The 25133-nt window shown below is 36.3% G+C and overlaps 1 protein-coding gene across 2 annotated transcripts in view; it reads right to left on the minus strand.

Moving 5' to 3' along the window:
* LOC117407387 (periostin-like) overlaps window positions 1-21315 on the minus strand; it is a 29331-nt gene extending 8016 nt beyond the window's left edge. Inside the window, exons 1-16 of one of the 2 annotated variants that reach the window (XM_034922974.2) lie at window positions 21140-21315; window positions 20672-20770; window positions 15094-15158; window positions 14576-14733; window positions 14024-14188; window positions 13398-13544; window positions 12794-12935; window positions 11722-11934; window positions 10732-10866; window positions 4542-4690; window positions 4017-4153; window positions 3500-3630; window positions 3109-3239; window positions 1860-1962; window positions 1329-1396; window positions 267-312 (exon numbers count right to left, since the gene is read on the minus strand). In XM_034922974.2, the coding sequence (XP_034778865.2) occupies window positions 267-312; window positions 1329-1396; window positions 1860-1962; window positions 3109-3239; window positions 3500-3630; window positions 4017-4153; window positions 4542-4690; window positions 10732-10866; window positions 11722-11934; window positions 12794-12935; window positions 13398-13544; window positions 14024-14188; window positions 14576-14733; window positions 15094-15158; window positions 20672-20770; window positions 21140-21258 (2008 nt within the window). In that variant the 5' untranslated portion in view covers window positions 21259-21315. The remainder of the gene's footprint in view (window positions 1-266; window positions 313-1328; window positions 1397-1859; window positions 1963-3108; window positions 3240-3499; window positions 3631-4016; window positions 4154-4541; window positions 4691-10731; window positions 10867-11721; window positions 11935-12793; window positions 12936-13397; window positions 13545-14023; window positions 14189-14575; window positions 14734-15093; window positions 15159-20671; window positions 20771-21139) is intronic. The other variant, XM_034922973.2, reaches the window with a different exon arrangement.
* Window positions 21316-25133: the final 3818 nt, after the last annotated feature.

Here is a 25133-nt window from a genome sequence, read left to right on the forward strand (position 1 = left end):
AGATTAGGTTAATCTTGTTAAACCAGCAGCTGATTCATTCTTGCTTATTTAAGAGATAAACTGTCTGTACTGTTATTGTTGTTCTACTTGAAAATGCTGTTGTATTTCCTAGTGATAACATGTTCAGGCAATATATGTAACCATTTGGTTTGTAGGGCTATTGTCAGGAATATATGTATTTGATCTACTGCAGCAAAAACTAAACTGTTGACCTATTTCAAATGAAAATAAGATTAGTTTTACATTTTAATAGATAATTTACTTACTGAAGAAAGTCATTGGAATTTCTTTGTATCTGTATCCCTGAACATACTGAAATGAAAGAAAGAAACACGTTTAGACTTGTATGCATAAACAACATATATCCTATGAACAATAAATGTTTTTTTTAAAGAATGGCATCCCAAATAATATAATCTGTATGCTTGTGGGTTGGGTGGGTAAATAAGCAAATAGCTGGAACTGCTTGTGTTGGCTATCATAACATACTAAACTGCCATTGATGAAGCAGCCACTTCAGAACTATTTGCAGTGAAGCTGAAATGTTTAAGCTAAGTCGGTTGTTTATATTATATAATTCTATTGTTTTCTTGTTGCCTTTACATATAAACGCGCAAATGCATTTCCTTTAGAGAGGATGCATGACGGATCTAGGTACAGGAAGTAACGCTAAAAAATCAATGAAACAGAAGATATCATCCCAAAGGGACAAATTCAGGTTGGCTTCCTCACATAAATTAATTTTACTTATAAGGAGGGAGCATGGTTGACTATAGAGGCAAGATGGTCTCTATAAATAAATGCAGATAACAATGTAGAATCAGCTGGTCTGTAAATATAAGCATGAGATAGGCTTAAGCCATTCACAAACACTGATTAATTTGAACTATTTTGCCTTAAACAATTGTTCCCATAGTCAAATGGTAAGGGCTTGTCCAATAGCCACATTCATTTGAACTATTTTCTCTTAAATTAAACAACTTTTCTCATGCCGTACCGTCCTGTGCCATGCTGTGTTGTCCTGTGCTTACGTTCATGACTTTTCGTAGAACCTTTTGTTTTGGTCCTGTACCATCTTGTACCATCTTATTTGTGAATTAAAAGTGCACATTAGCATGTTAAACTGCAAGCGTTCTGTGTCTGAGTCTCTCTCACTGCCAAGTAACATCCGTGAGGCTACCATGTCACAGAAGGATAGAGGTACTTCACTGTTATGTTAGGTTGCAGTGCAATGCTCTGATAATAGTTATATCAGTGGTTTAATCGTCTTTTCAAGTTCTTATGTTCTGCACAATATATTTGTAAACAAGGTTTCAACCACCTCTTACCTTGATCTGAATGTACTTAATCAGCTTCTTAAGGAGAATCAGAAGTTGATCATTTCCAACAGGGATATCTATTAAATTTCATTAGAAAGAAAATACATGATATGTCCCATATAAAGCATAAGGTTTAGCTTTTAAAGATGCTGTTATAATCAAAACCTAGACATTTTAGCCTCATAAGCCCTTAAGTAAACAGTATTCTTTAATAGTGATATCAAGTTTTATTAGGCCCTATTACATAGTTATTCAGCCAAAGGCAAAAACAATAACATTTTCACACAAACCTCAACTCTTCTAACAATGTATATGTAGCTAATGGTGAACTTAGTTGCAGCATTTTATATGGCTGTAAGTAGAGGATTATAACTTGAAGAAAAGAAAGTCAAAATGTCATTACATTTTTTATGTTTAATAAAAATAATTTGCTACTAGCTCATCCTTTTTTTAGCTTTAGTAAAATAGTTTTGCTTAATAATAATAATAATAATAATAATAATAATAATAATAATAATAATAATAATAATAAAATATTACCTGCTGGATACAGCATCGAATTAACAACATGAATTACACCATTGGTTGCCATGACATCATTTTTAGCTACCTTTACTTCGTTCACCACAATTGTGTTGTTGATCTGAACAAAAAGATTTTTTATTTATTATCTACACAAAATATAAACAATTTTTTCTCTGTTCATTTGACATTCATATTGTAGAATAGTAAAACTTTAATTAAGCACTATGCAGTTTTAAACTACAGAATATTTTACAGCTAATAATAATTTGCTGTTTCATGCATTATCGTAAATTAGGAGTGGAAATTCCATCATGCTACAGTCATTTCCTGCAGTTCAGTGGCTAGAGGTCACTGGTCATGGGAATTCTAAACACAGACAATCTTTAACTGATTCTAAGACAATAAATGTGTTGTTTTACAGACACACTGAAGTTAAAAAAAGTCAAGAGGAAGTCAATTTTATGAGTTACACAGTCTTCATAACAGCAATTGACTAAAGGCAAGAGATTAACTAATGTCAGACAGGCTGGTTTTTTAAATAATATTGTAGGGATTATTTATAGAATAAAAAACATTTTGCATTTCACAAGAAATTCAGCAATTTAAAATGAAGAATGTTACAAATATAAGCTATAGACCAAGTTGATTCTATGCTTGCTTGGTGCTTCTTTTTTTTACAAAAAAAAAATTAAAAATGAATAGGGGGTATTGGGCAGTTCTTGTATGTTGTTAAATCGCTAATAAGACCAAAAACATTGCACTTCTAAATCAATTTTCTTTTGAAATTAAGTTAAATAGGGTATTCTGGTTGACTTTTCATCTGAACATCTGTTTTGACCGTTACAACTGCACAGTCATTTTATTTCTTAGGTGGAGGAGAGACAAAGTTCAAAGTCTAAAACCACGAGAATGAAGTACTACACAGCAAAGTGAGAAAGAAATATTGGCATCATTGAGTAGGCCTTCATGATGGATGAATGTCAAAAGGCCATGCCATTAACACAACAAGATGCCTGTGTTTGGTTGTGTATTTATTTTTGTCCCTTTCATTCAAATAAATCATATGACTTGGCTATAACTCAGTTACGGATTGGTGGTTATAATGGCTGTTTACCTAACATCTATACAACAACATGACTGGACTTGCATGCATATAACTAATAAATGTCTCTTCAACTAAATGTATTGTTTGAGTGAAACCTGACTTTGCCTTATAATGAGCATAATATATGAGAGCTGGATAATGCAACTGAGTATGACTTACTTCTTTCACCATTAAGTTGCTGCCTTGGATAGATTTCAAAAGGTTTGTGACACCACCTTCCATCCCACCACCAATGAAGACACCATTGCTAAGATGATACAGCAGAATGGTTCTCAGAGCCATTGGATCACCTGTTCAGAAGAGATGAGAAATTCTTGAGTTGTGAAACATACTGCATTTAGAATAAGGCAGTGGCAAATTATATATACTGTAAAGTACATCATTGTAGTTTGTTGACAATTTCATTTTTTTTTTCTAGTTAATGGTCTCATAACTAGGTGTCTCATAAATAAGGTGTTGGACTGTAACTTTTTCGGTTGTAATGGCTTCTAAAGAAATGGGCAGTTGGAAAGGTGTTTTTTAATTGAATTTTAAAATTTTCAACACATACTTGTGAGAATTTCCATCTCCTCCTCACTCAGACCATCAAAGGCATCGTTGGTTGGTGCAAAAAGTGTCCAATCTCCATCTTGTGAGAGAATCTCAGTCAATCCTGCAGCTTCTATCAGCGTCAGGAACATGCTAAAATAATTAAAAAATGAATAAAAAAAAAAACATGTCAGCATACAGTATGTATGTTCTTAACACATTGTAGTGTATATGTTATTATCCAGAGATTAAATATGACCTGCGGCCATTCGAATTATCCACTATAAACCACAAGTCAATGCATATTTCGAACACATAGACCTTAAAGACAATTTGCTGTAATTTACAAGAAATCACGGCATGTATGTTAAAAAAAGATAATGTATTACTCTACATATCTATTGATCAACCAAAGTTAAACAGTCACATTTATATACACTTGAATTCCAATTGGAATAACTGTTATTGTTGTTGTAATTTACATTATTTATCAGTCTTTGCCTCCATTTTGTGATCTGTCTTATTACAGAAACAGTTACCTGAATCGATCATCTTCACTCAGGATTTCCATCATAGACTTTTCTGCTGGCCTAATAATACTCCTCAGAAAGTGGATGGCGCCATTTCTTCCTTCTTTGCTGCCTCTCACCATGCAAGAATTCTCGATACAGACAGCCTGTTGGAAAGACATTGTAGCAAGTAAATGGGCAACCTAACAACTAAACTAAAATAAAGGGCTGGCATAAAAATTGCTTGCGGTATATCAATTTTACAGCTGTTTATAGCGAATTATCCAAATGATATGCACATATGGGCTTCAACAGAGGCCCCGATAACCAGTTTTTCCCATGGTTTGTTGGGTGTCAGCACCAAAAAAATCCCTTTGCATGCTAAAACTATTGGCTTGTATCACACAACCTGATAAGCACTCCGATGGATTGACTACCTTACCTAAAGTAACATTAGCTATCCAACATTAGTGCTAATCAGGGTCTATGAAACAAGCCATATACTGTAAATTCTAACTAGAAGACGTTTAGTAAGGGAAGTAGTATGTTACTTACTGTTCGGTAGATAAACACCCTAAGAAACTTTCCTCCAAGGGTCTCTAGACGCTGTCCGTTGTATAGTTGACTCAAGACAATTTTAAGCTTCAGAATATGATTCTCCAGAAGTAGTCTAAGGCTTCTCTGGTCCATGGTCATCACTTCATCTACCAATCAAATATCAAAGTACTTAAACTCAACAGAAACACTTTATTTGACTACTATACTGACACTATAATTTTTATTACAATATCGTTTTTAAAGAAACTATTGATAATTTGACCACTGCATTAGCACCCACAGCCATATGCAAGTTACACAATGTGCGTGCCTTTGATTTGCAAAATTTCATTGGTGTGGACTTGCATGCAGCGGTCCAGATAAGATGCGTACCTGCCGTTTTTACGCTTTAAAAAATCCCAAATACACAATCAATTTTAATACATCTCCCAAAATACAATGTCTTCAGTTACTAGGACACTACACAATAAAAACCCGTCCAACAAAACATTATCCAATCTCTGGCTCGCCCTGTGGTCTTTGCAGCCAATCACAGTAAGAATAAACAATTTGAAGCTACACAGGTTGAAGTGTAAACACCCCAGATACAAATCCAACTGGAACCATCGTCAGAGGCAACCGCTAAAAAAATGGTGCCTATAATATTAAACAAACTGTTTTATAACTTACTTATGCATTTCCTTATTTTATTTATCTGTATAGCTTTATATTGAAGTTTTAACACATTCACTGAGTTTACGAATTTAATGTTAAAATATAAGTTCTGTTTCTGTGCTTATCTTCATATATTTGCTCTGTTTCTCTGCTTTATTTTAATACCAGGTTTTTGCACAGTAGTTCAAACTAACATTGCAGGTAAAATGGAAGGGTCTTTTTTAATGCCTACCCCATTACCAGTAAAGATTGTACAGTATTTATCAAGATTACTCATGACTTAAAGGTAATGTTGAATTTTACCCCTTGAAAAGACTTTTTACTCTCTCAGTGTTAAAATTAGAAGGTGAGTTACTCCCAGACCCAAGGTGACTTCACAACATCACACAAACTGGCAGTTAATGAAAATGACAACCAGATTTCAAAATGTTACTGATGAAAACAGAGACTTGTTTGTTGAAAATCAGGAAAATGCTGCCACAAGAAAAGACTGATATAAATTTAGTAAAACTTTTAGTAAAAGCATAACTGGAAGAAAATTGAGTACAGGAAAATTCATCAAATACCAGTTCAGCAACTCTACAACTGGGAAGCAAAGACAGGTATTTAACGCAACACAAATATGAAAGTTCAATTTACTACAGTAATCAAACAGACTTCACTAAAACAAAAGAAAGTTTAGTGGAAAAACAAAAGCATTACAAAAAACAAGGCAAGGGAAATGGCCATGTGCTACTTTTTCAAGCTATTGTAAACGGCTACAATTAATTATAACAAATACACCAAAGTGTGCAATAAAAAGCCTGTAATTGTATCTTGGGCTTCTGGTGACATGGATACTTCAGTTTCATCATTTATCTTGCTAAGAGAGTTTATTCCTTATATTATTATTATTATTATTATTATTATTATTATTATTATTGTTTGAACTGCCTGTTTTGTCACTTGTAACAACAACAACAAAAAAGGTTTATGTTTATATGCCATGCTTAGGGGATGAGTAATGATTAGTTGTAGTGATTATGAGAGTAAAATGATCAGAAATGGAACCAGCATAAAATTGAGCTAGTTTTCCACCTAGTTTAAGTCTGTATTTCAAATAGGTTTGTTTGTAGCTTTTAGTGTTGTTGTGGACTATTTGGCTGTCACTGTAGTTGCTGTTCTGTCTCGATGGCAGCACGCTGTGTTTATTCATTTTTAGAAAGGGAAACTGAGGAATGAACAAAATGCAGCACTCTGATTGGCTGAAACACTTTACAGCATGGTGACAGAGTTGTTGTAGACATGAGATAGGATGTTGGTGTGGTTCAGTTGTGCGTACCGTGTGAAAGATTTCTGGAGCCACGCCTGCCTGCATTATCAATATAATTATGATGGAACATGTTTACAAAACTGCAGATGTTGCATAAAGTAAGTCATTTTCCAGCCACTTCCTGACTTTTAAATAAAATGTGTTGTTTTCTCCGACCTAAATAAATACGTAATTCCAAACAGTGGCAGCGTCGAGAGCAGCAGTGTGGGAGAAGTGCTTCGTGGAAAAGTGCAGAGCAGTTTAGAAGCAGTAAAGAGAAATTAAATCTTTAACTGATTTAATCAGAAAATGTAGTACATTGGGAAATTACTGCAGCTTAAATTCTAACAGCTGCGTGTCTTTCTCTGATAACAAGCTGAAACCCAGGCCAGCTGATTACTTTCAGATTCAAACTCGGCACCATTCTGAGATAAAGGGGGCGGAGCTAACAAAGCACGCACAGGTACACACACAAAAGCAAGGCATTCCAAACAGCAGCAGCGTGTGGAAGCCATTTTAACATTTAATCCTCAATTGCTGATATCAGCAATTTTAATACTGATATCAGTAATGTTTTGCTGATATCAGCAATTCTATTTTTGATATCAACAATTCTCAATGTTATTTTTTGATATCAAAAATAGAATTGTTGATATGGGAAATAGAATTGTGGATATCAAAAATACAATTGTTGATACCAAAAATAGTACCTTTTATTTTGATATCAACTATTCTATTTCTGATATCAACAATTCAGTTTTTGATAGCAACAATTCTATTTCCGATATCAAAAATACGACACAATTACTCATATCCAAAATTGTATTTTTTATGTAAAGTATAGAATTGTTGATATCAGAAATAGAATTGTTGATATCAAAAATACAATTGTTGATATCAATAATTAAGGATTAAATGTTAAAACGGCTTGCTAAATATGACAAGTGGTTTTAACATTTAATCCTTATTTTTTGATATTCACAGTTCTGTTTTTGATGTCCACAATTCTAACAAACTAAACTTTGGAAGAGACAGACCAAATTCCTGCAAAACAAATTCAGAGAGGTAGGAAGGAAATTAAAAGACAAGACCAAAACTGTGGTATTTTCTGGGATACTGCCGGCACCTTGTAAAGGACCATACGGACAGCTGGAAATAAATAATCTAAATGCATGGCTGAAATCGTGGTGCACACAGGAAAGCTTCAACCTTCCTTGAACATTGGACCACATTCTACAGCAAGGACTATCTATATAGGCGGGACGGACTGCACTTAAATAAAAAGGGAACCAATCTACTCAGAGAAAGGATCCTCGAGGATGTTCAGAAGCATTTAAACTAGAAGGGGGAGAGAAATCAAAAAAAAAAACAGAAGGGAGACTACATCAAAACAAGGGCAACAACTCAGGTAAGATAGCATTAAATGTATTTATCTAAATACTAGAAGTCTCAAAAAACAAAATGTTAGAACTTGAAGCTACTGTACTACAAGTAACTACGATGTGATAGATGTTACAGAAACTTGGCTATCCAAGAGTGATGAAGACGAATATAATATTAGTGGGTATACACTGTATAGGAAAGACAGGCAGGACAGAAGATGCAGCAGGGTAGCACTATACATCAAAAACAATCTTGAAGCCCAGGTGTTAAAAACAATGCAGAATCAATATGGGTCAGAATAATGGACAAAAATTAAAAGGGCAGAATAATAGACTGCCAAATTCAGACACAGAGCAAAATATTCTGTTATACAATGACATTAGAAATGCATGTAGCAAAGGAGAAGCCATACTAATGGAGGATTTCAACTTCCCCCATATAAAATGGGAAAACCCGGTGGGGAGCACGACAGCCGAAATTGAAATGGTAGAAATGACAAAAGACTGTTTCCTAATGCAATTTGTCAAGGCACCAACTAGGGGGGGGGGGGCACCTTGATTTAGTCTTTTCAAATAACAAAGACAGAATAACTAAAACAGAGGTCAGAAAACCATTGTCAAACTGAGATCACAACATGGTCTCATTTGAACAACTAAAGCTAAGGTTTACAAAAAGGAAGTTAGAAAGGCCAAGAGAAAGATAGAAATGAACATTGCCAAGGGGGATAAAACTTCAAATCACAAGTTTTTACAAAGGAGGATACAGACAAAATGCACCACATGTTGACCTATCCAGTTTTAAATAACATTAGCATAGTAGAGGCAGAGGAGGCTGTGTGGTCCAGTTGTTAAAGAAAAGGGCTTGTAACCAGGAGGTCCCCTGTTCAAATCCCACCTAAGCCACTGACTCATTGTGTGACCCTGAGCAAGTCACGTAACCTACTTGTGCTCTGTCTTTCGGGTGAGACGTAGTTGTAAGTGACAATGCAGCTGATGCATAGTTCACACACCCTAGTCTCTGTGAGTCCCCTTGTATAAAGGCGTCTGCTAAATAAACAAATAATAAAGGGACTAGGAGTTCTTAAAATAAACAAATTCCCTGGGCCAGATGAGATCCTCCCAATAGTACTCAAAGAAATGAAAGAAGTTATTTACAAACTGCTAACTAAGATCATGCAACAGTCTCGAGACAGGGGGTGTACTGACAGACTGGAGAACTGCAAACGTAATACCGATCCACAAAAATGGAGACAAAACCGAACCATAAGCCTGACTTCTATTATATGTAAACTATAATATGATCCAAAATGGAAAATTACCTATATGGTAACAGTATCCTGGGAGACAGTCAGCATGGTTGTAAGAAAGGGAGATTGTGTTTAACTAACCTGCTTGGTTTTCTTGAGGATGCAACATCGACAATGGATAATTGCCTAGCATATGACATGGTTTATTTAGATTTCCAGAAGACTTTTTCTCAAACTGAACGCAGTGGGGATTCAAGGAAATGCATGCATATGGATTGGGGAGTGGTTAACATGTAGAAAACAGAAAGCCTCAAAATGGAGCGAGGTAACCAGTGGAGTACCACAGGAATCAGTATTAGGTCCTCTGCTATTTCTAATCTACATTAATGACTTAGATTGTGGTATAGTAAGCAAACTTGTTAAATTTGCAGACGACACAAAAATAGGACGAGTGGCAAACACCATTGCAGCAGCAAAGGTCATTCAAAATGATCTAGACAGCATTCAGAACTGGGCAGACACATGGCAAAAGACATTTAATAGAGAAAAGTACTGCATGCATGCAATAAAAATGTCCATTATAAATACCATATGGGAGATACTGAAATTAAAGAAGGAATCTAAAAACGATCTAGGAGTTTATGTTGACTCAGAAATGTCTTCATCTAGACAATGTGGGAAAGCTATTAAAAAAGTCAACAAAATGCTAGGATATATAGTGAAAAATGTTGAATTTAAATCAAGGGAAGTAATGCTAAAATTTTACAATACATTAGTAAGACCTCATCTAGAATATTGTGTTCAGTTCTGGTCACCTCGTTACAAAAAGGATATTGCTGCTCTAGAAAGAGTGCAAAGAAGAGTGACCAGAATTATTCCTGGTTTAAAAGGCATGTCATATGCAGACAGACTAAAAGAATTGAATCTATTCAGTGTTGAACAAAGAAGACTACACGGCGATCTGATTCAAGCATTCAAAATTCTAAAAGGTATTGACAATGTCGACCAAGGGGACTTTTTCGACCTGAAAAAAGAAACAAGGACCAAGGGTCACAAATGGAGATTAGATAAAGGGGCATTCAGAACAGAAAATAGGAGGCACTTTTTTGCACAGAGAATTGTGAAAGTCTGGAACCAACTCCCCAGTAATGTTGTTGAATTACATCCTGGGATCCTTTAAGAAGCTGCTTGATGAGATTCTGAGATCAATGAGCAACTAACAACCAAACAAGCAAGATGGGCTGAATGGCCGCCTCTCATTTGTAACCTTTCTTATGTTCTTATGTAATTAATAGAAGCTTGATAATTAGTAGATTAATTAACATTTATTATCCATTGAATAATACAATTTTTCAGACTCATAACATCTGCCAAAAAACTGAACAGACCAACAAAGTTGTATTTGTCTGTCCATCTGTTTTTAATAAACATGAAACAGATCATTTGCTGTTTTTAAATTAATGCAACATTGAGGAATGTTTAATTACATCTAAGTGTATGAGTGTCTGTACTTGTGTGTTTATGTGATTCAGTTTACACTGATATTTGTGTAAGCTTCTATGTGGTATCATAATTAATATGTGCTTTTGGTAAGTTGTTAAGTAGACACTTACCAGAGAAGGCTCCATTGAAAGGCGCTAGCAAGGTGTATTCCCCCTCTGGTCTCATTGCAGCAGCCAGTCCCAGCTGTGCAACCAAGTCTGTGAAGGTGGTCTGTGTGCTGCCAGTAAGTTCCAGAACCTGCTTAGCTTAAAAACAAATAATAACAAAATGTTAAGTACTGTAACACAATATAATTTATATTTTGGCAAGCTTTACTTTTGGTTTATTTATTTTATAGATTTCATTATTTGTATTTATTGGCTGTTAATTATTTTTTTAAAAATAGGATTTAAAAAAAGTATTAAAAGCTGGTCTTTTACATATGGTAACTTCATGGCTGCAAACACAGGGGTGCTAGATTCTAGCACCAGGGTACCTCATATAGCACCAGCAACATTAAATTCTAGGGCCAGAAGACAAGTTTAATTTTATTTATTTATTTATTTATTTTTATTCCTTAGCCTCCATAGATGATTGTAGTTTCTCTTGGGTCTGGACTACCCACATGACCAACCCACATACACATGAAAGAAGGTTCATGCCATGTGGTAAATTGTGAGGGGGGCTTGCTTAGGGTGGGGTTTGATAATTTAGCACCAGCAGGCTCTCTGGGGCTCAACTTTCAAAACAGTTTCGCACCAATTTTCAAAATGATTTGCACCCCTGATAAAGCAGGTCCACAGCAAACCAACAAGCAATTTAGATAACAATATAGCTTAGTCAGTGTGTGCTGTGGAATTTGTGTTGTATTTGGTGTTTCTACTGTAAACCTTTTTGTTTTGTTTCAGCCCTGTTGTGGTACCGGAGATGAAGTCTCCCTCTGGGGGATAGCAAAGCATTCTACCCCATCTTGAAGTTCTGGCTGCACTGGGTTGCACCTCCTGGAGTTAGCTCCCATCCCAGAACCTTGTCCAGTCTCGTGAACGTTCAAGACATTTCCTTATTAAATACTAGCATTCCCACAATAATGTTAGTGGTTATAATTACAGCCTGTAACTCACCTGAATCAGGGATCAGAACTGCGTCAATTAAGTGAATAACACCGTTGGTGGTGACAATGTCCTTGCGCTTGACCATCTTGACACCATTGATTGTCACGCTCTCGCCATCACATCCAATCTCAATGTTCCTGCCTTCCAGGGTCTCGAATGACTCACCACCCATTATAGCCTCAGAGCACTGAACAGAGTCCAGGATGTGGAACTTCAGCAGGGCTTGGAAAAATAATGTTTCAAAAGTTAATTTACTGTAAGGAGAACAGTTTTTGTATTTCTATTGTATATTTAGAGTACATATAGTTTACTGTTTATCTGAAATCTTACTCAATTTAGCAAAGTTGTTTATCATTACAGCAAGTGCAGTACACAAGTATGCACTTCAAAGGTGCAGTTTCTCATGGTAAATGACCAAGCTTTTCCAATGCTTATACTTTAGGAACAAAAACTAGATTTAATATTTTTGGATATCCAATGTTTTGCCATCTGTGGGTAGAATAATGTTTGCAAACTGTCTGAACTCTCTGCAAAAGACAGTGTGGGCTTAAATAATCATGTGTGCCTCTTGTAGATGCATCAATGGTCTAACTTTCTGAAACAGATGTTAGAAAGCTGATGTGATGACTTGCAGAATATTTGTTCTTTTATGTCACTTTGTATGACTAACGTAGAACAAAGTTTGAACAGCTCTAACTTCAATGAGCTAACATAATCCGTTGGTTGCAACATTCTTCTGAGAAGAACAAAAAAGTGATCCATCATTGCTGTATTATTCAGTGGTATGATAGAGTACAGTACCTAGTTCAAAGAATTAACACTTTGTGTGTAAATTCAGTTCAACTTATGACAGACGATACCACCCTCAATCACTCAAAAAATGAACTTGTTGGAATTACGTTTGCCATTTGTAGATAGCTTATGTCTGACAAACATGTGTTTACTGTAGTCTAGTGTGTTATTTAGACAGACCAACTCAGGAAAAAGTGAAATGCTGTGTTCATAGCCCACACCAATGTTGACCCAAAGATATGTCATACATCACATTAGCAAAGGTTTTCTTTTTTAATTTTTTTTTTACCTTGAAGGGCTACTTTGTCACTCATGATCCTTTCCAGAACAGCTCGAGGAAGCTTCTCAAAGGCTTCATTAGTAGGAGCAAAAATGGTGTAATGTCCAGGTTTACCAAGAGTCTCCAGCATGCCAGAAGCAATAGCAGCAGCCTATGTGAAAGAAGAAAGCTTTTGTACATACTGTCTCTACATGTATACATTGCCTAGTTGTCAAAATTGCTGGTTTGGATGCTAAGGCGTGAAGGATAATACGGTGGAATTTCCTGAGACAGACGAGACAGACCTGTGAAATCTGGTTTGCGAAGTCGTTCTACTTTTCTTCCCTGGAACATTACTTGTTCAGTCGGATAGTCTGGCCTGCTCAATGAGCAGATCCAAAAACCTGTTCCTGTTCACATCCAACAAGAGGAACATGTCCGAGTCTGTTCATCTCACAAAAATACATCTCATGTATTGTCAAATTATTTTCTATATCTAGCTTTCATATGACTACCATTAACTTCAGCACAAACATGCTGGCAAAGGATTCATGTAAATCTTTGCTGTTTATAATTAGCATTCACACACCTAATGAATTCTCCTTTTACAGATAAAAATGTATCTTATCCTTACCCTGAGAGAGGAAAGGTCATCTTCAACTTCAATAACATCTTGAATGGTGTTACTAACTGCAGTGACAACACGGTCAATTACGTGAACAACACCATTTGTGGCAATCTGGTTGCCGTGGATGATCCTAGCACAGTTGACTGTAACAACCTGTAGTTATATTAAAACATGGAGAGATTTAATTTAAGAAACATAAATTATTTCTATAGGTTAGTAAATCTATTTTATAAGTTAACTTATTATAATGATCAACACTTTAGTAAGAATAAAAGTAGAAAAGTAGGATAATATTAATTTTAAGGGATCAGGAATTCTGAAGTAAGTGAAGTAAATATTTTGGCTAGTGCCTTCACAGATGATTGATCTGTGCTTTGCTGTGTTGTTACATGTGGTGCTTCAATCTTGATCATAATGTACTCAATCTGAGGTATTTGTGCACAAGGCTGGTTAAGTCTTCATGCTTATTAAATTCACCCTTGAAAGAACATATCTCTAGACCGTATCATGGCACACCACCACGAGGTTGCTGATAAATACAGTGTGCACTTATTTTTGAAAAGGAAGAATATGTATTCCCCAGTCAACTTGAAATACATCCCTTCACACGATCCCCCTGAGTTGAAACCTACCCCATTGGGGTAGTGGTTAATTAAAAGGCCCAGATCATTGTACATGGATTTCAGTGTCATGCCATTCTTCAGATCTTTAGTCAGCATTCTCTTGTTCAACATGTGGTAGTGAAGAGCGTTGTACAGCTCAATGTTTACATTGCTGACTAGGGCACTCCGCATCTCCTATAATAAAGAAGGATGAGTTTTAGCTTGCATTACAGGAACCTTGCTTCTGTTTGTGTGGTATTATTTTACAATCTCTCATTGTTATATCCTGTTAAATACTTTGGGTGACCACAGAATATATTTTCATCATGCAATCAAAGAAAGTAGTAATAATTAACTGATAGCTTTCAGGATACTACTGCAAGGTACCACAGTTAAAATGTTCCATATTCCAGTTATTACCATCAAAATGGTTCAACTTAAAATAGTCAACAGTTGATGTCAATGTATTGGTTTAACTATTAATACAATTTATATATAAGTTATAATAAAAAAAATGATATCAATGCATGCAAATTCTGTCTTTTCTACTAGTCTATGTATATATGAAGCTCTACTACTCACAGGATCCAAAAGATCCCAAGCCTCATTACTTGGTGCAAAGAAAGTGTAAGATCCATGTCCTTCGATCTCCTCTCTCAGTTTTGATACATCAGAGTATTTTTGGGTTGAGATTGCCTTCAGAAGCCCCAGGGTGCCATAAACATTGTCAATGGGAGCCACTGGAATTAATAAAGAGGCATATTAGAGATAGCATTTTGAAATGGGAGAAAGAGTTCAAGAATGGTGCTTATATCAGTTTACTAACCCCTAAATTCATAGTTTAAAGTGAAAACAGCTACTTGCATGATACACCAATCTGGCAATCAAAGGAGGAATAAAAGCAGTACAACAATAACACAAACCCCTTCAAAAGCAGGAAAACGTGCAAAACACAATGATAAGGGAAGCTTCTGTATTTCACATTGATATGTTAAATAGAGATGACATTTCTGGTTATGAAAATACATGCTCACACACACACTAGCTTTAACCCCAGGATTTCCATGGCTGACTGTTTCACCTAGGTAGTTTAAACCTACCTGCAGGGCAGCCTCGCATGCCTTCAAGTTTCATATAACCAGGGCAGCATTCATACAACACTGTGCTGTTGAAGAAAAAGGAAGGAAAAGGAGTTATACACTTTTATATATACCAAGCTTCAAAAGAAACGTATCACTATTATAACACATTTATTTTTGAAAAAAATAAGGTATATAAATGGTTGGTTTCTTTTTAATCACTCGATCATTCATCCTTGACCATGACATGCTTGAGTGACTATGACTGAAGCATATGCACTTAATCACCTAATTAGTGAGACAGTTGATTGGACACTGGATATGGAGTGATTTCACCTGTTGAATTGCAAGCTTGAATAAAAGCAATATCACAGAAAAAAAACAATATGCTACATCTGTCAAGAGAGCAGCGCCTTCATTTCTTTTGATGCTCAGTATAATATATTTGCTACAACAATTAATAAAAATGGAGTAGGATTATGAGTGATTGGTTCATTTACACAAATAGGAAAACTTGTAACACAACCTAAGTAATTAAATACTGTACAAATACAACCTTCCAGTTACTATCTGTATGTTTCAGTTGCTTCCAATGATTATGAGTAAATACATGTATAGATCCTAATTATAATAATAATTTCTCAAATGTCATAGTTTATAGTATAAATAACAAGGGAGTCGGATTATAAAATCAGAGTCATTGGTTCAACTAGGAGGAAAACCTGTAGCACAACCTTAATAATGAAATGCTTTGTGCACAAAAAGGCCCTGAGTAGAATGATTATATAATGTAGATTCAATTACACCCTTCCTTCCTGTTAGAGTAGGCTCAAATGAAAGCTGTAACTCAACTTTCACCTCAGTCCATGATCAGCCCCCAGCCCCCCAGTCTCAAGCCAGTCTCTTCATAAATGTTAACTATGGTAAATGTGCACGTTTACCAGTCTTTTGCCATTTCGCCTCTTTGATACTACGGTATCTGCAGTTTACTGTGCTAGTCCATACTTTACCATGTTTTCATTCAGAACACTCATTTATAGCAGCTGTATGAAACTAAATATTGTGAAATTCTTAGCCTGGTAGGAAAATGTATTTTTTAATGTCAATGTCTTTACCATGTTTCCACTTTGCTTTACCACAGATAGTTACAGTAAAAAACAAACAAATACGTAATGAAAATATATGTATGAACTAACACACAATCTCCTATGACATTGTTGCCATGACATTTTTTCAAGATACATGTCACATTTGTTCACATTTAATTAAGTGAATAGTGAATTGAATTTAAAATAGATGAATGAAAACTTCTTTAAAAATATGTGTGTCCATCATCCAAGCCCTGGGCACTCTTTAGGTTATTGGATTTGGATCAAGGGATGCAAATTCCCATGATACCATCCATCTCCATGTTGAAAAGGAAGTCCATTCTCATGGAAAAGAGCAACATGGGAATTTATTATGGATCCTTCTCTGCAGGAGAAATCATCAGAAATAGATGTGTTTGATGTTCAAAGGCCAGCCTGCAGCAATCAGAAATAGTCTTGACACAATGTAAGGCCTCTGGAGAATTGATAACATGAATACAGAAACATTGTTACTCCTCAGCATGTTTATTTAAACAAGATCTCTGAAGTCAAGCTTGGTTGTCAACTGTAAACAATTAAACCTGACTATACATACTGAGCCACAGGTGAGCATAAAAGGAACATCACCTGTTTTAATTTAACCAGTGCAACACACGCTATTTTCCCTTCAATAGGTGGATGCATACTTTGATGTATTTATGATAGGGAAGAATGACTCAGATTAATCACAGTGTAGCCGGCTGGTCTCTGATCTTCAAAGTGGAAATAAAACATGCTCTTGGGAGTGTCTGATTTTGTCAGTCAAAAACGGATGCTCTTTACTTCTGCTAGTATTTTAATACTTGTGGTAAAATCATTTAGGAGTGCTGCCATATTTTTGGCTCACTTGTAATTCTATTCACTGATGAATTCCATCCGGCCATCTAAAGCTATTAGGCAGTTAAACTGTGTATTTCCCCAGTTGTTAGAGAAGTTGCTGAGGAGTGTTCAACAGGTCAAAATACAAGCATTTAGAAAATTCCCCAGTTTCAATTCTGCAGCATTCTTTTTTTTTATTATTTCACGGTAGCACTTTACATCAAGTGTCTCTAATTACTGTGGACTTACACATAATTACAATGTTTTTATGCACTTTTTATGTACTTAATCTGCCTTAAACCTTTTCTGATACAATTGTGTACTTACATATATAGTGCAAAAAATGTTACACATTAAGTACACTGTAACCATGCACAATAGCATTGTAATTGTGTAAGTACTCTGTATTTACTAAGTAACTACTATGTAAATACACAGAGACACTGTAAAGTGTTTCCAATTTCAAAATTTCAAATGTATTATGAGAGAAACCTCTCATTTTGTTAAGCATTACCATCTTTGACGGTCGCAAGTGTTTAGACTTTTTAGATAACTTGGTTTTAACCATTTCTCTCGGATATATTGCAAGGAGGATATATTGTCTGTCTTATATAAGCTTTCTTGCTACCTTTTTTCATCAACAGTTGCTGATTAGTTCATTTAAAATGGACGATTAAGCACAGGTTTCTCCTGGTCTATCATGTGTATTTCATATAAGACATTTATACTCTGTGACAGGCATGCATTACAAAACAAGATAACTTTAACAAAATGCTTAACTCTCATATTAATACACCCATTACTCAAAAGTCATGTGGTATTTAGTTTAGACTGCAGCTCCTTATATTAATAATTTCCCTGTGCTTCCTGTTCTCCAATTTCATTTAAACGATAACTTTCAATCCTAGTGAGTACAAATGCAGTCATATTTTTCAATCCATATGCCTGTTTACTTCAACACAACCATACCAAGTTAATGTTTTACTGTAACAATGTTTTACTGTACTATATAACTGCACAATAACCATGCATGTAGTGGGGCTAAGTCACGAGTATTTAAAAGATAGGATAGGAATCCCTCTGCAGAACACCCTCCAATGGAATAGATGGAACACTTAAACTCATGCAAAGTCAATTATCCGTACTGGCAGCACACCAGCATAAGTCAATGTTTCCCTTGCCAAGAGACAGAGAGGCCAGTTTTTTATATGTAGTTCAATATGTAGTATGTTTCCACTTAGTGGGGCTCTTGGGATGAAAACCTAGCCAAGCTTCCATGTGAGCAACCAATCCCATTGTTCCCTTGTTGGTAAACTGCAACTGGAGTGGCTTGGAGCCAAAATGTTTCCGCAATGGGGGCTATTAAAAATAAAATAAAAGTGCAGACATGCCTCCAAATGGGACACATTGGCCAGCATCCAGAACTGTGTAAACGAGCTCTGGCTTCAGAAGGCATCAATAGTGTCATGGAATGGCTCAATGTTTAGCCACTGCAATGAGGCTAAAGAGAGGTGAACATATGCCATACTTATACTCAATGGTGTCATTTAAAGAACATCCCCATATCAAAATGTTTTCACAGACAAACTCCAATGACAAATGAAGGTGGTAAAACAGCTTATGTGCTAACTTTATGGCTTCTGTAATGTTGTGATACATATTAGCTCCTGTAACCACAAATATTAATTTACAGGTTTTTACATGCACCTTACTAACCTATACATCTGTTAATCTTACATAATTTGGATGTCTATAGAAACATAATATTTTGGCAGTCTTTCTTCTTTATACAAAACCATTAGGAGAGCTGACATTAAAGTTGCTAGGTGTTTTTAAAACCAGTTCATTACAAATTATTACATTCTAAGGGCAACATTTTAAAATGATAGCTCTGCAGATCACATAGAAGTAAATATAAAATAACCTTTAAATTGTTTCTGGTGATTGTTCCTCGATAACAAAAGAATTTAAGATTCTTTGGAGTAAGATGCAGTTGTACAAAGCTAAAAAGGAAACCTATTACTAGAATAAAAAAGCTATGCATAATACTAGGAGATTCAGTTAATGCACATACTAAGCTGTCCTTGGAATTACTTAAGACTAAAACCCTTCAGAACATGTTAATTGACATGTTAAATGTTAAAAATAGTTAATTGACTTAATTTATTCACTTATACATTTAATATCTCTAACTATTAACCATCCCTTTCAGACCAGTATAAGCCCTAAGAGATTGAAGACCTTGTTTCAAAGAGAGTGCTATTATCATATTTTTCTTATAATGTGCATCAAGTTTTAAAACCCTTTCAACTTTAACAATGCACAACAGCAGCAACCCACAATCACAACTACAAAGCTGCCTTCTGTACAAGAAGGCCTTTTGATGGCTCTTCAATACTCTTCCATGAACAGATTCTATTTCTAAAAGGGGTTTCCTGGCAGGTTCCATACAACTCACGTAGACCCACTTTAACATTAATGTGAAAATGAAGCATGACTCTGGTTAAAGACTGAATGCAGCGCCAAGCTGAAGCCTGTTCGCCTTTTTTGTATTAAACCGTCAGGGTTGTCAGGTAGTGGACCCCTAAAGCTAACATTCCATGCACATCTCTTTGATAGATCAGTGAACTCTGCAGACCTTGTAAAATACGCTTGAAACCCCCAGAATTTATAACCACTGTATATAATCAGTTGTGAAACCCAGTTCATTTAAGTTGCACACATTGCAACCCTAATATTTTCTGAACAGTTTCCTGATTACTTTTTTCTGTGTTTGTATAAGAGTTATGGGTTAATATTTTTCCATTTTACATTCAATTTAAAAACTTAAAAGGAGTTCCCAAGCTGCAGGTGCTAAATAAAAAAATCTCTTGCCCTCACACTCTAGTCTACACCAGTGTAGTTTCAAGAGAAACATTCTTTTTTTAGGTAAGTTTGGCTTCAAGAATGTCTAGGACTGTTTTAAAGCATAATATATTGCTGCTTAAAAATAGGACAGACTTTCACCAATGGAGCCTTGGTTGTAATCCAGACCACAATGGATAAAGAATAAGTGCTTCCACTCAAAGGTTGCTTTAGGCAAAAGTGAAAAGGATCTGGGTGGTCTTAGATGTGGTCTTAAGCTGTAATTGCTGCTGTTTGAGTTATTGTATGCCGAGATACTTAGAAAACCAATATATTAAGCACAATGTGGCACATTTTGGAGAAGGCTATATTCTGTTGTACTGGGAGAAATAACTAGATTTAAATGACACGCAATAGTAGTTTATTGCAACATATTACACTTGAGATAAACTATAAGAGACAAGGCAAGTAGACAAACGTTTTGGCCAATGCCTTTATCAGTTTATCAATAAACTCACATTCAGTGCATTATCAATATTTTCTTCCGTAATTTAAAACAAATAAGAATAAATCTATTGATGTAGATAGGGTCATTCCCCCAACAGAAGACACTTGTAAGAACACGCCTGCTCAGGCTCTCACACACAGGATTTGTCTGCAGCCCTGGTTTGGACATTTTTTCCACTTCAGGTACAAGACAAAAGTAGACAGATCATGTTTTCTCAAGAATACCGCAGCACTGTCTTGACTTGTCCAAAAACATTGACATTTGAAGATACAATACATTAAAAAAAAAAAAAAAAACTTACGCCTTCTTTCCGCAGATTGTTCCCCTATACCAGTTTTTGCAGGTACTGAAGTATTTCTTTTTGGTTCCCATAACTTGCTGAAGAGTACAGACATTTGGGCTGATAAAAAAAAAAAAGATAGCTTCTGTAAACCTAACAAAAGTTTTTGGTTAAATGGTATTATTGAATTTACTATTTGTAAACATGGATACATTATTTAAATGTACGTAAATAATCGTATTACTATTTCATTTAGCCAATTTATTGTAAAAGCATCACCACATTGATAAAATAACTTGTCATGTAAGTTCACAATTATCCAAATGTAATCTTTAACATATATTTCAATTTAGTTGAATGCACTAAAAAGCCAATTTAGGTTGTTTTTTCTTCAGTATTAATCCATAATAATCCTTCCTGTGTTCTTAAGAAGGCAACCATGCCCAGAACTTCTCTCATAACTTTTTGTATTATTTCATCACCTCTTACCCCTCATTCTTTGCTCTAATTCGGCTGTGGGTCAATATCTTGTCATAGGCAGAAGAGTCTGCCTGGTCCAAGGCAGACAAGATGAAAATGGTGAAAGCGGCTGTAAAGAGAAGCTTCATCTTTATTCTCCCTGCTGGTCCTGACTGGACAAAAAAGGAGACATAGAAGTGGGGTCTGCAAAGGCAGGGGTTTATATACAAGCACTATAGACTGTGGGAGGAGGACAGCAAGCTAACCCGACACATTACACCACCCTCTGTGGAACTCCAGTAGCTTTCACCTCGACTCTGTTTAACTCTTTAGGCTTATTTATGTACAAACAACACAGCCAGCTCTGATTTGCTTTTCTTTTATCTTTCTGAGATACTAGTTATAATGTTTTTCAATTTACCATACACAGTCAGCACTGTACATATACTGGACAACCTGGAGAGAAATGTTTAGTGAGAAATCGTAACAATTGCTCTCCTTTGACTTTAAGTGGTGTAAAGACTACTTTTAATTTGTTGTTTAAATACAAATTATTTCCAGGCACTTTTATGGGGGTGTTTTACAAAAAAAATTAAAACAAAATCTCTTTTTAAATCATGTATTTCACACGACCAGGAATGTATATGTTTGTATAAATGCACATTTATCTTTGTTTTTGTGTGTACTTTACTAGTATGCACATCAACTCATTGACATCCCATTTTACTGCATCTCTGTTTCAAAATATAAACTTTGATATGCATTATTTTGCAAATAGTCATAGCTGAGGAATCCATTATAGTGCCGTAATTAATTGTGCATTATTACTTTGAAGTATATCTTTTACATGTAATACCATTAGAAAGGCTGCTCTTAGACCTCAAGGTTAGGGACTGTATCTTTATGGGTGGCATATACAAGTCTGCATTTCACAAGTATATCCAATATTCAGTATTTAGTTGTTTCTACTAAATCACTGATAAATGAGCTTTTTATTTGATATGCTTTGTGTTCACTTTCTTAAGACCAAGAAAAGTTGCTTAGTTGCAAAGTGATTTTGTAAACAGGCCTGACATACTTTACTACCTGCCAAAAGACTGAAGTATGGGTTTAAGAGAGTGAAGCCAGATGGGAAAATGTAAAACCAAAAGGGGTTTAGATAATCAAATTATTTACTGTACCAGATATCAGGCAAAACTACTAAATACATCTTTCTGTAGTGCCAGAAATACTGGGGGCCAAACTAAAGGATGGGTTGCTAGCTCCCTCTTGTGGTGAACATGCAGTTGTGCTCTCTGGATAGTATATTTCTGTTCATATAACATTTTGATTATTTGACAGCTATGCAGTAAGAATAAGATGTGTAATCAGTTTTCAAAGATATCTAAAAATAAATAAATAAATAAATAAATAAATACCTTAAGTTTCATTAGGAGTTAAATGAAATTATTAAAAAGCCCACATTACTTTTAATAATATTCATGATAGCAATTCAAACATGGAATTTGTATCCTATAAAACAAAAATTCACATGCAATTTACCAGTAGGCTTGTATAAGCCATCATTAAATCCAGCAAACTAATAAAATATCCATGCAAGGGGCTACGAATGATGATTTTAATACAGCTTACCTTTACTGTAACATTTTAAGGGCTTTTGTAACAATGTCAGTTAAATTTGTAAATAAAAGTACAGAGCACTGACTACAATAGGATCATCACTGTTATATTGCTGCTCCCCATACTGTTATCACTTTAAGCTTACATGGTCAGCCAAGTATATCATAACTCACAACAGAGACTCATAAGCAGCCTCACTAGTTGTTTTGGACAATTATTGTTTTATGATACAAGAACCAGATACAAATGAGTCAATTTCCCTACCTCTTATTAACATTTTTATACTTTAATTTAGGATATAGTTTTTAAGGACAAAATGAAAACAAACTCCCTGCTATACACTTGCTGTGTAGTACTGTAGGTCACCTCATTTCAGACAGACCATGGGAGCAAAACTGTGCTGCAGCAAAGGAAGTGCTTTTGTAATCAACTTTTACTCTTGTAATACAGCAGGGAGAGGGTTAAAATCTTCCCTGCCAGAACTGTAATTGTTTTGTTTTTAGCCGGTAAACAGCTTAGCTGTCCGGCTTATTAGTTAGGTTCCTGTTGAGTAGTGAGCACTCCAAAACGGAGGTAGGTTTTGGTTTCATTTTTGTTTATTTTGTTTATTAAAAATGAGTGCAACCGCGCTGTAAAAATCAATTTCTGTGTGCCGGGTCTGTTTTTAAAGGGGCAACGGACAACAATAAGTGACGGCCCGTTTACATTTGGTGGCAGCGTGTGTGGGCGCCCCTAGAGACCCAGAAATGGATAATGATTTAAAGGCATTGATCGAACAGATCAATAGGAATACTGCTGCTATGCAAGAGAGCAACAGGAAGTGGAGAGCAGAGAGGGGGCTCCCGGATCCAGAGCCTACAGAGATAGAGCTCATGTTCCAGAGATGGGTGAAAAGTGCACGGGAATCTGGAGTGCCGGAAGCACCGCTGTCTCCTGAGCAGGACAAGGAGGAACTGTTGTGGTCTCCTGAGCCAGAGAAGGTGGAGCCGTCGCCTGCAGAGGAGCAGGATGGGCAGCTGGCAGAGCGAGAGGGACAGCCGACGGAGAGAGAGGTACCGCCGCTAGCTACAGACAAGGGGAAGGACGTGAGGAGCTCACCTCCACCACAGCCCCAACCACCACCCCAGCGATCCAGTCCTGCGCTGCCAGGAACGGTCCCTTGCCCCTTGCTCCTGGACACCCTGCCGGTTTGCCTAGACCTCCCTCAGCTAGACCTGGAGCCCAGGAGTCTGCACCACCGGCCACAGTTCCTTCACTGGAACCCTGCTCCACTCTCCCCAAGCACCAAGACATCGCTGCGCTGCTCCCAGACGTCGCTTGGGCTCCCCCTGGGTGATCGGACATCGCTGCGCTGGTCCCCAGTGGCAGACCTCTGCCCGCTGCTGCAGCCAAAGGTTCCCAGGCCGTCGCATCGGTCGCCCCAGTCAACCCGGTGGGGTCCCTTATCGCCGGTTCACGGTCACTACCTGGCACCGCCGGAAGAGGAAACAACCCTCCCTCAAGTTTGCCCGAGGAAGAGGACAAAGATGGGACGTGAAGGAGGGTGGTTGTGTTTTAAGGGAGGGGGGTGGCCTTGGAATGGCCGGTGTGTTGCACACAAGGGGAAGGATGTGTAATACAGCAGGGAGAGGGTTAAAATCCTCCCTGCCAGAACTGTAATTGTTTGTTCATTGTTTAATTGTTTTATTAGTTTAATTATCACCCACACCTGGTTAATTGTAAATTAGAGCCAGGTGCAGGGTTTAAGAGAAAGACAGCCAGTCTGTTCGGGGCTGCCATGAAGTAAGAAGCCCGATTGTTGGTGTAGGCAATCGTATTGAGGAAAAAAAAAAAGTAACTGTGTGTGTTTTGTTTTTAGCTGGTAAACAGCTTAGCTGTCCGGCTTATTAGTTAGGTTCCTGTTGTGTAGTGAGCACTCCAAAACGGAGGTAGGTTTTGGTTTCATTTTTGTTTATTTTGTTTATTAAAAATTAGCGCAACCGCGCTGTAAAAATCAATTTCTGTGTGCCGGGTCTGTTTTTAAAGGGGCAACGGACGACAATAAGTGACGGCCCGTTTACACTCTGTAGAATATACGAATATTCAAAACTGAAATATTAAAAAGCAAGCAAAGGCCTACAAGAGCATCCACAGATAAAAGGGAGGCCAGTGATAATGTTGTGATTGCTAATAAGAAAAACATCTTTAAATCTCTTCATTACCCTGTCAAATCTGGAACAAACATTGTGTTGTTACATTACTAAACATCTTGTATTGTACTTTTTTTGGTACTTTAAGTCCAAATATGAAATGTCACCACTGTAGTAACATTCTATCAATGGTTCATACCATTATAGTCACCCTTGTGTTGCAATTACATTGCCATTGTAGTGACACCCCGTTGTCATTGAAGATACAAACTTTT

The sequence above is a fragment of the Acipenser ruthenus genome, chromosome 8 (assembly GCF_902713425.1).
Source record: "Acipenser ruthenus chromosome 8, fAciRut3.2 maternal haplotype, whole genome shotgun sequence".
NCBI classification, from domain to species: Eukaryota; Metazoa; Chordata; class Actinopteri; order Acipenseriformes; family Acipenseridae; genus Acipenser; species Acipenser ruthenus.